Source organism: Orycteropus afer, unplaced genomic scaffold (genome assembly GCF_000298275.1).
Source record: "Orycteropus afer afer isolate SDZICR_OR568_19922 unplaced genomic scaffold, OryAfe1.0 scaffold00010, whole genome shotgun sequence".
NCBI lineage: Eukaryota > Metazoa > Chordata > Mammalia > Tubulidentata > Orycteropodidae > Orycteropus > Orycteropus afer.
Window position 1 is genome coordinate 6,331,242 of NW_006921597.1, and position 13,263 is coordinate 6,344,504.

Genomic DNA, 13,263 nt, shown 5'->3' on the forward strand with positions numbered 1-13,263 from the left:
TGGAGGGTCGACAAAAGAGGGGGAGGCCTTCAAGGAGATGGATTGATACGGTGGCTGCGATGATGGGCTCAAGTATAGCAGGGATTGTGGGGCTAGCGCGGGATCAGGCAGTGTTTCGTTCTGCTGTGCATGGGGTCGCTATGAGTCGGAAACGACTCGACGGCACTTAACAAGAACAACAACAACAACCAACTATCCCAAAATGTAATGCCTTAAAACAAAAGTAAACATTTATTATTCTGTAGTTTCTATGGGTCAGGAATTCACAGGCAGCTTCACTGGTAGTTCTGACTCAGGGTCTCTCATGAGGTGGCTGTGCTGACATCATTTGAAGCCGAGCTAGGGCTGGAGGATCCACTTCCAGGGTGCTCACTCGTGTGCCTGGCAGCTGATGCTGGTTGTTGCCAAGGAGTCTCAGTTTCTCCTCTTAGGGGCTTTTCCATGGGCTTCTTGGGTATCTTCAGGTCATGGTAGCTAGCTTTCCCCAGAGCAAGCAGTTTAAGAAAGAACAAGACAGAGGCCACAATGTCTTTTATGATCTAGCCTTAGAAGTCATGCCCTGTCCTTTCTGCAATATCCCATTGGTTACATAGGCCAGCCCTGTTCATTGTGGGAGGCAACTCCGCAGAATCTGAATACCAGGAGGTGGATGGGTATCACTGAAGGACATTTGAAGGCAGGCTACCACAGATGCTATATAGAATAGCTTGGAAAGTCAACAAAGAATGATTAAAAGGATTGCTGAATAGTATTGAGAGCTAGCCTAGCTGATAAGAGAAAGCATAAATCTGTTTAAGCAATAGGCAGGATAATTATGTGTTTTTTTTTTTTTTTTTTTAAAAAACTGGTTTTAAGGATTAACAAAGTTGATACAAGTGAAATCAGGATATTGAGTTATTTGAGAGTGTTTTTAATTTAGCAGTTTGTGTTTGGTTTGTGGTGTCCTTTGGAGAGTCTTTGACAGAGCTCTTTGATAAATGTGGAAACATTTTCCTCCAGACAGTGAAGCAGTTGACTTTCACTTTGCCTCTGAAAAACTTGTAATAGATAACTTTCATTGAGCCCTCACTTTGTGCCAGATGCTCTACAATGCAACTTTTGACACAAATTACCCTAGGAGATTATGACCCCTGTTACTGAAATAAAGAAATTTGGATTTCGATTAAAGGAAAATACAACTATTAGGCAAGTCCTGGACCCAGACTTTCTGATATGAGAGCCTAATCTCAATCATTGTACCATACTGCTTCTGACTCACAATGTAATTGCATGTAGAAATGTTTACCTTAAAATACTAAAGAAGGAGGATTCAAAATTGAACATTTTTGAATGTTGTACATTTTTGTATGGTTTTACCTGTTGTAAAAAGAAGGTAGAAACTACATAAAAGTTCAGCAGATTGTTTTTGTTATTTTTTTGGTATTTTCCAAATGTCCTATAAGTAGGTATTACTTACAGTCAGAAAGAAAATTTATTTTAAAGAAGTAATTTTTTCTTGAAAGTTAGCATTCAGTTTTGCAAACCGAACACTAAGTTTATGTTCAATATTTAATGGGATCTAAGAACTTCAGTGGCACAGTGGTTGAGCACTTAGCTGCCAAGGTCAATGGTTTGACTCCACCAGCTACTTCAAAATTTTTGTTTCCATCCAGGTTTAAAGGCCAATTGGATGGACTAAACACCAACTTATAGATAGATAGAATTAGTTTACTTCAAAATAATTTCAAAAGATTCAGAAAAAAAGCCTGACAGTTTTATTCCAACAGGTCACAACCCTGAAAACCCTATGAAGTACAGTTTATTCTGTATAAAATAAGAATAATCATCTTCTCCAATTTCATATTTATAATCTATAGGGATTTTCTGAAATTGTTTTATATATATATATATATAAATAAATGATCACAGTTCTTATCTCACAGTATTGATACAGGAATTCGCATATTATGCTAGCTACATGGTTTATTCCAGTTAATGTCCCATGTCTTCTCAGTAAGAAACATCAAGGAATTGGTTGTAGAAGGGCATGCTTGTTCACCTTGATGGTAATAGACATTAAGATTATATGGAAAAACTTCTCAAAAGAGAAATTTCACACACCAGTCTTCATTTCCTGATCATTTGTCTGTTCTCATGTATATTCTGTGTCATCAGCAATCATCAGTTTACCAAACCCACTAATTAGTTCTCAGTCCTCTTACTCAGCCTTTTAGCATCATTAGATCCTAGCTTACTCTTCTTGAACATGCTTTCAAATGCTTTCTTCGTGTGGTTCTTAAACTACAATACTTTCCTGATTTTCCTTGCTTCTCTACCTTTCCTTGCTTCTCTGCCTCATTCTCTGAATGATGTTTTTTCCAAACTCTAAATTTTGAAGTGCTTCAGGACTTGGTTCTTGGATCTCTTTTCACTGTTTACATTTATACTCTGGACCACACTGCCCCAGTTCCCGTAGTTTTAAATATCATCTGTATGTTGAGACTTCCAAATGTGTATTCCCCAAACTCTCTGAGCTCTAGCCTCATATCACCAAATGCACATTAGACATAAACACTTGGATATAAACGGGCATTTTACACTTAATATACTCAGAAAGATATGAGGAAAACAAACCCTGATTATCACTCCACTCCATAACCTACTCCAGTCTTGCCCATGAGTAAAAAATCTAGGTGTTATCTTAAATTCTTCTGTTTTCCTTCACCCTTCATAATCATTTAGGAAGTAGTTTTATTTTCAGTACTTCCGTAGTGATACTGCCTCGGAAGCCCAAGGAGGGGTCGCTATGAGTCGGGTTTGACTCGACGGCACATAACAAAAACAACAACAACAACATTTCAGTTCTAACCATTTCTTACCAGCTTCATCACTACCACCACAACCACCACTGTAACGCAAGCTACCGCAATAGTTTCTGCTGGTCTCTGCTGCTACTCTTGCCTCTACTTAGTTTTATTGTATCTGGGGTAATCCTGCATCTTCTCATAAAGAAAACAAAAATCTTCACAATTGGACCAATAAGCCAGATCATGATAAACAGAAAAAAACATTGAAGTTGTCAAGGATTTCATTTTACTTGGATCCACAATCAACGCCCATAAAAACAGCAGTCAAGCAATCAAACGATATATGGCATTGGGCAAATCTGCTGCAAAAGACCTCCTTAAAGTGTTAAAGAGCAGACATAACTTTGAAGACTAAGGTGCCCTGACCCAAACCTTGGTATTTTAGTTGCTTCATATGCATGCGAAAGCTGGACAATAAATAAGAAAGACTGAAGAAGAATTGATGCATTTCAAGTATGGTGTTGGGGAATAATATTGGATATACCATGGACTGCCAGAAGAACAAACAAATCTGTGTTGGATGAAGTACAATCAGAATGCTCCTTAGAAGTGAGAATGGGGAGATTGTACCTCTCATACTTTGGCCATGTTGTCAGGAGGGACCAATCCCTGGAGAAGGATGTCATGTTTAGTAAAGTAGATGGTCCAGGAAAAAATGGAAGATCCTCAGTGAGATGGATTGGCACAGTGGCTACAACAGTGGGCTCAAGCATACCAGTGATTATGAGGATGGCACATGACTGGGCACAGTTTCATTCTGTTGTACATGGGGTTGCTGTGAGTTGGAACCAACTCAAAGGTACCTAACAACAAGGTAATCTTGTAGAATGCTAATTATACTATCATTGTTTTGCTCAGTATCTTCCAATAGCTTCCTGTCATAGTTAGAATAAGATCCAAACTCCTTACTGTGGCTTACAAACTGTATCATCTGGCCTTTCCCTTCTCACCAACCTCATCACATACCACTCATTACCTAGCTTGTTCTACTCTAGCCAGACTAAACTCCTTGATTTTCCTGGAGTGCACCAAGTTCCTTTCTGCCCTCTTGGCCTTGTTGTTGTTGTTGTTATGTGCCATCGAGTCGGCCCCGACTCACAGCGACCCCTCCTTGGGTTTTCGAGGCAGTATCACTACAGAAGTAGGATTGCCCAACCTTACTTCCGAGGAGTGGCTGGTGGGTTTGAACAACCAGCCTCCTGGTTAGCAGTCAAGTGCCTTAGGCACTATGCTACCAGAGCTCCTTTTGGCCTAATACTTTGCTAATTCCTCTACCTGAAATACTAATTCCTCTACCTGAAACACCCTGCAGAGTTTCACATAGCTTGCTCTTTTGCTTTATTTAGATCTTTGGTGAAATGTCACCTGTCCTTCTATTATACTTATTACTTTTAGTCATTTTGTTAGATATCTTCAGGTTTGTTGTTTATCATCTCTCCCCTCAACAGAAACATAACCTTCATAAGGGCAGAGACTTGTCCAGTCTTTATCCCCAGTGGATGGAACAATAACTGAAACAAGTTGCCCTTGAGTTGATTTGACTCATGGTAACCCCATGTGTGTCAGAGTAGAACTGTGTCCATAGGGTTCCCCATGGCTGATTTTTCAGAAATAGATCACGAAGCTTCTGGAAATGCCTTTAGGTAGACTCAATACATTAACCATTTGCATCACCCAGGGATGTTGCCTAGAATAATACCTGACACATAATAGATACTTAGAAAGAGTTATTGGATGAATGAATCTACCATTTTACTGAAGACAGTTATCTGACTTACTGACAAATTGAGTATCCTTTTTCAGCTTCACAGTGGATAGAGAAAAGATTGAAGTTGTTGAGGATTTTGTATTATGTGGTTCTACAATCAACACCAGTGGAAGCAGCAGTCAAGACATCAGATGACATATTGCGTTGGGCAAATCTGCTGCCAAAGACCTCTTTCAAGTGCTGAAAAGCAAAGATGTCTCCCTTAAGACTAAGGTGTGCCTAACTCAAACCATAGGAACTCTGGTGGCATAGGGCCTAAGGCATTTGACTGCTAACCAGAAGGCTGGAGGTTCAAACTCACTAGCCACTCCTCAGAAGGAAGATGAGGCAATCTACTTCTGTAGTGATACTGCCTTGGAAACCGAAGGAGGGGTCGCTATGAGTCGAATCTGACTCCATGGCAGTGAGTTATTGGTTTTTAACCCAAGCCATGGTATTTTCAGTCACCTCTTCTGCACGTGAGAGCTGGACAATGAATAAGGAAGACCAAACAAGAGTCGATGCTTTTGAGTTGTGGTGTTGTAGAAGAATGCTAAGAGTACCATACTCTGCTAAAAGGACTAACAAATCTGTCCTGGAAGAAGTGCAGCTGGAATGCTCCTTAGAAGCCAGAATGGCCAGACTTTGTCTCACTTACTTTGGTGATGTTGTCAGAAGGAACCATTCTTTGGAGAAGGATATTATGCTTGGTAAAGTGGAGGGTCAACAAAGAAGGGGAAGGCCCTCAACGAGATGGGTAGACACTGTGGCTGCGATAATGGGCTCAGGTATAACAAGGATCGTGAGGCTGGTACAAGACTGGGCAGTGTTTCGTTCTGCTGTGCATAGGGTCGCTATGAGTTGGAGACAACTCAACGGCCCCAACAACAACATTTCTCATGTTAAATTTTCTATAACCTTGACACTATGTGTTTTCCCATTACCCTCCTCTTCTGATTGCTGTAGTCCTGTACAGTCAGTCAATTACTACACCGGTATCTCATATACGATAGCCTATAGATTGCCAAATCCTGTTAATTCTTCCATTGCATGTTGTCTTCCAAATCCATGCCTTCTTCTCCAGCTCCTTTTCTACTGAGTTCAGACCTTTAACATCTCTTACTACTTGATTACAGTCACCTCACTGCTTCTCTTTTTGTCTTATTGAATGTATCCTCTACATTATCTTCAGATTGAACTCTTGTAGATATTATTTATCTTTGTATCTGTCGCCACATATAGCACTTTTTTTTTCCTTTAATAGCAGGCATTCAGTGAATATTGAATGAGTAGTACTATGTTTCTGGAAAGAAGGATTGGTGGGCCATGTGATTATTTTCATAGCTATAATTCTTTGAAAATAATTTGTGCTTAAATAAGCCCCCTTTTTCCTGTTTTTGAAAGGCTATAGCAGTTCTTTGTTTTATGTTGTTTTTTATGGACTATTTGAGTATAATCACATAATGTACTATTCAAGTATTTCATACTACAGTTTTGTTTTTTGCTCTAATGGAATTAAACTACTATCTGTGCCTTCTCTATTAAAACAATCCTTCCTTCTCTTTTAAGCTAACGTCTCCAGTGAATATTGAATTGCTGAGGAATTTGGAAAAAAAGACAGCTGAAGTTTCCATTCCATGGATCCCTTGGGTGCACCTTCCCAGTTTGTGGATGTGGATACACTACCATGTTGGAGTGACTCATGTGAAGATGAATTAGATTCTTCTGACATTGCCACTGAAAAGTTACAGGAAGATACTGTTAGATCACCTTTTCCTCATAATAAGGATATCAGTGGAAAAGTGGTTCTTTGGTAATTCTTTAATTAAATCCTGGCATGATGTGATAACACTTTCATATAATTTCTTCCAAACTTTTTTCTTATAAGGCCTAGAATTGTTGAAACACTATTCTCTGTATATTTTTTAAAACAGTTTTACTGAGGTATAATTGACATGCAATGAACTGCACATATTTAAAACATACAATTTGATAAGCTTTGCCATACATATTGTCATGAAACCATCACCACCAAGATAATGAACTTATCCATCACCCCTAAAAGTTCTCTTGTATCCTTCTGTAATCTTCTTTCCTGTCCCTTTCTGTCCTCACATCCTCAAGCATTCACTGATCTGTTACTATAGATTAGCTTGCATGCTTAGAGTTTTATATAAATGAAATCATGTGCTCTTTTTGTTTTGGTTTGGCTTCTATGTAGTTACATGTATCAGTAGTTCAATCTTTTTTTTTTAATAACATTACTGATACATAATTTACATACCATATATTTCACCAGTTTTAATTGTACAATTCAGTGTTTTTTAATACAGCTATCATCACGGTCAGTGTTAGAACATTTTATCACCCCAAACGGAAACTCTATAGCCATTGACAGTCACTTGCCATTTTCCCCAATCTCCCCAGCCCAGGGCAACCACCAATCTACTTTCTGTCTCTGATTATCCTGGACGTTTCCTATAAATATAATTGTACAGTATGTGGTTTTTGCCACTGGCTTTTGTATTTAGCATAATGTTTTTAAGATTCATTCATATTGTACCATCTATTAGTGCTTCATTCCTTTTCATGGCTAAATAATATTCCACTGTATGGCTACACCACATTTCGTTAATCAGTTATCCAGTGATGAGTATTTGGGTTGTTTCTACTTTTTAACTATTATGAATAGTGCTGGTATGCCTAACCTCCATTGAAACCAACTATCAACTCTATGAATGGGCCTTAGGGTACAATGAAAGAAAAATAGGTAAGATGCAAAAGGATACTGACAGTTTTGTGAGATTTGTGGTCGTAACAATTGTATCAACCTAAGGTACCAGATAAATCTTCCTGAGACAGGACTTCATTTTCTACTGTTTGTTAGTTTGTGAACTGACAAAACCAAGGTTGTGAAGGACATGTGGATAGGATCTTTTGGGAGAAGTAGAAACTAGCTTTCTTGTCTCCCTCCTTCCCCCCACCACCTTCCCTTTATTTATTTACTGTGTTTCTTCAGGAAAGGAGATGTGGCATTACTAAACTGTACAGCCATTGTGAATACCAGCAATGAGAGTCTCACAGATAAGAATCCTGTGTCAGAAAGTATCTTTATGCTGGCAGGGCCTGATTTGAAGGAGGACCTACAGAAACTTAAAGGTGAGTGCATTTTCTTAGGCATAGTATTGCTTAGAAAACATTTATTTTAATGTCCTCTACTTTGAGGAAGCATGTTTTGAGTTTAAAGAGAAGATAATGGAGATGTAACTGTTGCTCTTTTGCTCAAATTAAAGAAAAACAGAATTTGCAAACCTCACAGTATGTTAAAAGTTGAGCTCCAAAGCTTTACTGTCAATGAAACTCCTCTGTCATGTTCCTAGATTGTAAAGTGGCAATCATTGTAGCCAGTTGGATCTCTGTAGCATATTCCTAGTAATCTGCTTTCTTATACTGATAAACTGGGTAAAACAATTATCTTCCTTTCTATCTAAATTGAAAAACTTCTATCATGGTAATGTTGATAAAGAATGCCTGACATACTTCTAGACATACTTCTAGACTGTTGCACTTCTGAAATTAAAATATCCTAGGTGCTCTGGTGACGGAGTGCTTAAGGCATTTGACTGCTAACCAACGGGCTGGTGGTTCAAACCCACCAGCCAGTCCTCAGAAGGAAGATTGGGCGATCTACTTCCGTAGTGATACCGTCTCAGAAACCCAAGAAGGGGTTGCTATGAGTCGGATCTGAGTCAGTGGAAGTGAGTTTGGTTTTTTGGTTTCTTTGTTCTTTTTTTAATTGATAAAACCAGGGTACATCATAAGAGCAAATATGTTCTCAATTTTGTGCTTGCATATTTATACCAGAACATTCTTGTGAGAATATTCCTTTGGAAATGGAAATAGAAAGAGTCTTGTTGGCTCAGAATCTTATTTGTCCTTATTTGCATTCATTTTTTATTAATCACTAACTTAACAATGCTTTATTATAGTTATTTGAGCCCTGATGGAATATTTTGAAATCTAATCTTCCCATTTTATAAAAAGTATACATGAAATGCAACATTTCTTAAAATGTAAACAGCAACTCCTACCTGTATAAAATCTTGCTTTCCTTGACTTCTTCCAATTAATACTGACAGCTGGTTTCTAATCTAATAAAGATATTAGAATTTGAATAGGAATACTTACTGTGCTGGCTACATGAAAGGAGGGATAAGGAGCAAAGAATTTTTATAAACTGAGTTTTGACTTTGAGGGCAGGAATACGACTAGTTGCTGTTGCATTCACTCCAACTCATGGTGAACCCATGTGTGTCAACAGAACTTTGCTCTGTAGGTTTCTGTTCCATTTTTTTCCCACAGCACCACATCAATCCAGTATGCTCCATAGGTTTTCAATGGCTGACTTTCTGGAAGTAGATTGCCAGGCTTTTCTTCAGGGGGTGCCTCTGGGTGGATGCAGAACACCAACCTTTCTGTAGCAGGTGAGCGTGTTAACTGTTGGTACCACCCAGGGACTCCAAAGAAAAGAGAAAAGCCTTCAGTTCAGCTACAAAGGAAGACACTATGAAGAACATGCAGAAATTGTTGTTAGGTGTCATCAAGTCAGTTCTGAGTCATAGCAACTCCATGTACAATAGAAGGAAATGCTGCCTGACCCTGCACCATCCTCACAGTTGTTGCTATGCTTGCATCCATTGTTGCAGCCACTGTGACAACCCATGTCATTGAGGGTCTTCCTCTTTTTCACTAACCCTCTACTTTGCCAAGCATGGTATCTTCCTTCAGGAACTGGTCCCTCCTGATAATATGTCCCAAGTATATGAGACGAAGTCTCACCATTCTCGCTTCTGAGGAGTGTTGTGACTATACTCCATACAAGACAGATTTGTTTTTCTACTGACTTTGCACATGCAGATATTTAAACCCATGCTTATATGGGTCTGAAATATATATACTCTGAGCTCTGGTAGCATAGTGCTTAAGGCATTTGACTGCTAACCAGAAGGCTGGCAGTTCAAAGTCACCAGCCACTCCTTGGAAGGAAGGTTGGGCAATCTACTTCCGTAGTGATACTGCTTCAGAAACCCAAGGAGGGGTCATCGTGAGTCAGATCTGACCAGACAGCAGTTGAGTTTTTTTTTCTTTTTTGATCTGGAAGCAAGTAGACAGGTGAGTTATCAGATGTTATTCTTTAAGGGTGAAAAGTATCTGTCAATGTGATCCTCTCTTATCATACATTCTTTACCAAAACAGCAATAATGACAATAACACTTTAAAAAAAAAAAAAAAAAAAACTCTTTCTATCTTCTGTTTCATAAAATTCCTAAATTCAAAAAGTGAATGTAAGACTGACCCTTTTTTTTTTTTTTTTTTAATTTGGACACAATAAACCAGCTCTGCCTGTTTTATTTTTAGGAGGCTCTGTTTCTAAGAAATTTCTCCTAACTGAATTGAAAAGAACTAAAAAGGATATTAGAGATAGTACTGAGAAGTTTTTCAGTGAAAGCAACAGAAACATTATTCTGGAAAAAAACAGGGATGAATATAAAAGTCTTGCAGAACTTTCAAAATATTAATGGCTTTTTGTTTACATGTATTTTTACATGCATAGAACCCTGGTGACACAATAATTAAGAGTTCAGCTGCTTACTGAAAGGCTGGCGGTTTGAACCCACCAGCCGGTCCTTGGGAGAAAAAGCCTGGCTATCTGCTCCCATAAAGAAGACAGCTTAGCAAACCCTGTGATACGGTCTTCCCTGTCCACAACGGTCACTATGAGTTGGAATCAGTTCTATGGCACACAACAACATTTTCACATATACCTGAGCAGTATACACTGATATTAACAAACATAAGAAGACTTAACACAAGTGTACAAATAAAAGGGGAACCCTGGAGTGCAGTGGTTAACACTTGACTGTTAACCACAGGGTCAGAGATTCAAACCCACCAGCTGCTTCACAGGAGAAAGATGAGGCAGTCTGCTTCCATAAAGATTTGCAGCCTTGGAAACCCTATGGTGCAGTTCTGTTCTGTCTTATAGGGTGCTATAAGAACCAACTCAAAGACAACAGGTTTGGTTTGGTGTTTTTGTGCAAATAAAACCTCAGTATTTAACAGCATATGTTTGAGAGACTCCAAGATGGGGTCATATTATAAATATTATATTAAAATTATCATATTATAAATATTTTACTAACTCTATGACTTAAGGACATTTACTTCATATCTGAGCCTAAGATTCCTTACCTCCAGAATGATGTTGATAATAGTACATAGCGACCCCTCCTTGGATTTCCAAAGTGGTATCTCTACAGAGGTAGATTGCCCAACCTTCCTTCTGAGGAGTGGCTGCTAGATTTGAACTGCCAGCTTTCTGGTTAGCAGTCAGATGCGTTAGGCACTACACCACCACCAGAGCTCTCGATAAATATTTGGGAGATGGAAAAAAACTATGATGACTAAATATGTATAATGGACATTCATTGCTTGGCACACCCTGAATGTTGAACAAATACTATTGCTGGTATTGACTATGAGACATCATATGTCTTTTAATGAACCAGTGCCAACTTGAAGAGAGATTATTAGTGGTACGTTTGTTCGTCCTGTCCCCTTTTTACAGGGAACTCTGGTGGTGCAGAGGTTAAGGCATTTGGCTGCTAACCAAAAGGTTGATAATTTGAACCCACCAGCTGCTCCATGGGAGAAAGATGCGATAGCCTGCTCTGTAAAGGTCTGTAAATCTCTGTAAAGGTTTACAGCCTTAGAAACCCTATCCAAAAAACAAAACCAAACTCACTGCCGTTGAGTCAATTCAACTCCCAACAACCCCTTCTTGGGTTTCCAAGGTGGTGTCTCTATGGCAGTAGATTGTCCAGTCTTCCTTCCGAGGAGTAGCTGGTGGGTTTGAACTACCAGCCTTCTGATTAGCAGTCAAATGCCTTAGACATTGTGCCACCAGAGCTCCTTGGAAACTCTATGGGGCAGTTCTGCTCTGTCCAATAGGGTCACTATGAGTCAGAATCAATTCAATGGCATCGAGTTTGCCTTTGGCCCCCTTTTTACATTTTTGTTAATAACTTAATAAATTATTACAAAGTATGACTTATCAAATTTGTAGATGATATAAAGCTAGGAAGGGCAAGAGGAGACCTTGGGTATTAGACTGAAGATTTTTAAGTATCTGAACTTACTAGAAGTATGATCCAAAAAATGAAAGAGTTAACAGGGATGAATATAAAAGTCTTGCAGAACTTTCAAAATATTAATTACCCAAGCTCAGGATGCGGAAGTCCAGTTTGACAACCCTTCTTATATAAGTAAGTATTTGCCATCACAGTAAAGTAGCTTTATTATCGACTCCATTATTCATGTTAGAAATCTCAGTGTTAACACTCCTGTCTTCCTTATCCCCCATGTAAAGTCCGTCATCAAGTCTTAAATATATCTTCAGTCTATTTCTTTGCATAGCTACTGTGCCTTCCTAGTCATGCTACCATGATCCGCTTAGACTACAACAATAGTTTCCCAACAGATCTCCCTACAGCCATTTTTTTCTCCCTTAAAATTATACTTATACACTAAGCAGTAAGTGTTTTACTTTTGAAGTTGTGGGTCCCATCTTACTATTTTCTGCTTCAGACCATTTAGTGGCCTCCCATTTGGTTTAGAAGACAATCTTATCTTCTTAAACTGTTCTCCAAAGCCTTGGAAGAGTTCAGTCATCTTGAGGTGTGTCCACACCCCTCTTTTCCTTCCTCACAGTACTGGAGCTAGACTGATCTTCCCTTAATGCCTTGTCAGCCAAGTTCCTTTTCAGTTTTGCTTTTACTGTTCTTTTTTCTCTAAGTTATCAGCCCTTACTCTAAGTTGTGGCTTAGATCTCCTCCTCAAAGCCCTGCTTCCTTTTACTTCAGAATAGATCAGTGTCCCTATGGTACATGCTCTTACCTCCAGAATTTTTGTACCCTTATTAAAATTGAAATTAGGCAAATTGTATATGTGATATGTGTTTTGTCCCCATTAAACTGTAAACTACATGAGGGTAGAACTGTGCATGTTTGATTGGCCTTTTTGTGTCCAATACCAAGAACAGTGAAGGCATCCTTGAAATAGCTGATAAAGGAATGAATTGAAATTCCTTGGGATTTTAATTAAATGCTTTGTTTGTATTGGGGGGGACTAACAATATCAGACAGTATCTTTAAAAGTATAACATCAAACTCAAGTGATGCTATAGTTTATTCTGTCCTGGTAGGAACCCATGATGTACTGTGTTCATTTTTTTGTTACTAATTTTTAAGAGTGATAACTGGTAGTATGTCTAAAAGAAAGTGATTAGTATAATGGATAGGGAGACAATATTATTTGAAGGAGTAGTGTAAAACATAGGGTCAACACAGAGAAGAGAACATTTGTGGGAAACATATTTTTTCTGAAATTTTTGATAAAAGTATCACATTGATCAGCCTCAGGGATCCAGGTGTGGAGAGGGAAATCAGGAATGCCCAAAGCAGCAGTGAGGGAGAGCAGGAAAAAGGGGATTAAAAGCCAGGAACTTGGACAGAGGACCAGTCAGCCGCAGGGATCCAGGTGAGAAGAGGAAACTCAGGAATGCCCAAAGCAGCAGTGAGGGAGAGCAGGAGAAAGGGGATTAAAAGCCAG

General features: G+C 38.8%; 1 protein-coding gene across 1 annotated transcript in view; it reads left to right on the forward strand.

The window, feature by feature from the left end:
* The first annotated feature begins 6,230 nt into the window (after positions 1-6,230).
* Positions 6,231-13,263, forward strand: part of GDAP2 (ganglioside induced differentiation associated protein 2) — a 95,194-nt gene continuing 88,161 nt past the window's right edge. The window contains exons 1-2 of the mRNA XM_007948585.2: positions 6,231-6,406; positions 7,613-7,752. Coding sequence (XP_007946776.1) covers positions 6,231-6,406; positions 7,613-7,752 — 316 coding nt within the window. The remainder of the gene's footprint in view (positions 6,407-7,612; positions 7,753-13,263) is intronic.